This window comes from Tupaia chinensis, unplaced genomic scaffold, assembly GCF_000334495.1.
Source record: "Tupaia chinensis unplaced genomic scaffold, TupChi_1.0 Scaffold000494_1, whole genome shotgun sequence".
Classification (NCBI taxonomy): Eukaryota; Metazoa; Chordata; class Mammalia; order Scandentia; family Tupaiidae; genus Tupaia; species Tupaia belangeri.
In genome coordinates this window covers 2,132,835-2,134,839 of record NW_006160006.1, presented here as the reverse complement: position 1 = coordinate 2,134,839, position 2,005 = coordinate 2,132,835, and the positions used below count along the sequence as shown (strand labels likewise).

General features: G+C 56.7%; 1 protein-coding gene across 1 annotated transcript in view; it reads right to left on the bottom strand.

The window, feature by feature from the left end:
* Positions 1-2,005, bottom strand: part of XPO7 (exportin 7) — a 44,409-nt gene that overhangs the window by 6,285 nt on the left and 36,119 nt on the right. Inside the window, exon 26 of the mRNA XM_014590881.2 lies at positions 41-201. Coding sequence (XP_014446367.1) covers positions 41-201 — 161 coding nt within the window. The remainder of the gene's footprint in view (positions 1-40; positions 202-2,005) is intronic.

Sequence of the window (2,005 nt, the reverse complement as noted above, 5' to 3'; positions counted from 1 at the left end):
CCGCCTGCGGATGCCCTGGCTGCCTCCCACGCCACCCCACCTGCTGGATCATCTCCGGATGCTGCTGCATGATGTGCAGGAAGCGGTCGCTCTCCTGGCTCAGGGGTGTGGTCCTCTTCTTGGTGCTGCGTGACAGCTGCTTGAAGAGGTACGTCACGATGTGGTCCAGGCAGGAGCAGCAGCCTGTGCACACCATGGTGTCTGCGAGGGAGAGGCAGGGGTGGCGCGGAGCAGGGGACTAGCCGCTGCTGGTGTCGGCGAACTCGCGCTTCCTGGCTCAGGGCCTCCACGTGCCCAGTCAGACTGTGGGCGCTTCAGCTAATCGCACGTGCAGGTCCCTCCTAACCCTTTCTTTCCTTCTTTTTTAAAAACAATTATTTACTAATTTAATTTTATTTGCTATTATTACTTCTTTTTTAATCTGACCAGAGTAAAACAGAGGGAGAGAGAAAATGAGAAAGCAAACGGCCAGGTCTGGGACTTGATCCACAGTTCGCCATGTAGAGTCCAGTGCCTTAAGCACTGGCCCCAACAGGCACTGTTCCTAAGTTTACAAGGGAGCGCGCTGAGGTGACAAGCACGTCTGTGCTCTGCCTTGCACGTCCCAGCTCGCGGTCGGCAAGCATTGCTCTCGTGCCAGACTGCGAAGTCCCTCGTGGGCATTTTCTCTCTGTCCTCTAGGAACACCAACAGGTAAAGGTTCAGTTTCACGCGTGAAGCCAGAGTGAGGGGACACTATGTGACCTGTCTAAGAGCAAACTGCCTGAGGCACAAGCCTGCGCTCTGAGTCACCCGGGATGCCATTAAACCCAAACCTAGTTTAATATGTGAGGTCTTCAAAAAGTTCACGGAAAATGTGCATCATGAACAAACTACGCATGGATCTCAAAGTTTCTCTGTATCAAATAAGCTCATTTTCTCCCTGTTCTTAAAATGATAGGGCACCACAGAGGCTGGGCCCACAAAGCGTTTGAAGCCCCTTCAGACACATGCAGTTCGCTAGGACAGGATGTACTGCACATATTTGTCCCCAAAGCACCTCAGGGGGCCGCAGGCCCCTCTGCTGCCTACACGGGGGGGCAGCAGGGCACGAGGACAGAATGTGAGGTGTGGTCAGGGGCTTGGGCGGACCCTTGTGAAACCGAACGACCCTCTGATTCCTGGGGGATTGGCGGCTGATGCAGACGGTCTGAAAGCGAGGCCCGAAACCTCCATGGGAAGGCACTAGCCATGGCTGAGCGCCCGGCGGGAGGAGAGATGCCGAGGGTACAGGGCATGGCTGGTTCACCAGAGCAGGTCCCATGGACATTTCAGTGGGCACCTAAGACAGCTGACTTCAACACATCTGCGTGTGGCTCAGCGCGACTGCGAGGTGGCCGGACACAGGACGGCCGAGTCAGCCGTGCACCAGGAGGGAGAAGGCCAGGTGGCCGCACAGACCTTCCCGAGCCTCGTGTCCACAGCCTGCCGTGCTCAGGCTTCCTCCCGCCTGACCCTAATCCAGGGCGCAGCCAGAGCGTGCTGTGCCTGCTGCTTGGCCTCCCCACCTGGCTAACGCCCTCCAGCCTGTTAGTCACGTCAGAGGCCAGGTCCTCCAGTCAGCCCTCCTTGGCCCCTGCTCCTCACACCCGGGGTTCTGGATCCCTCCAAGGGAAGCGCTTCGCTTGCACTCCCCCTGCAGTGGTGTGCAAGGGGTAAGCGCGGTGAACTGTTTAAAAAGCTCCTAAGGGGACCAGCAGTTAGCATAATGGCTATGTCGCTGGACTCCCATGCAGTCGAACACGGTTCGAGTCCCGGACCTGGTGGCTTAAACTCATGCCAGGCGCGTGTGTGTGTACGCCCAAGATCCCGAGAGGAGAATGGAGGAGAAGGGATTGCAGTGTGGCCATCCCCCCTGGGGGGTGCTTTCTCGCCTTTTGTCTCTGTCTGGCGAGCGCACGGGCCCTATAGCAGAAACCTCTCAAAAAAAAAAAAAAAAAAAAAAAAAAAAAACCCCTAAAGAGAC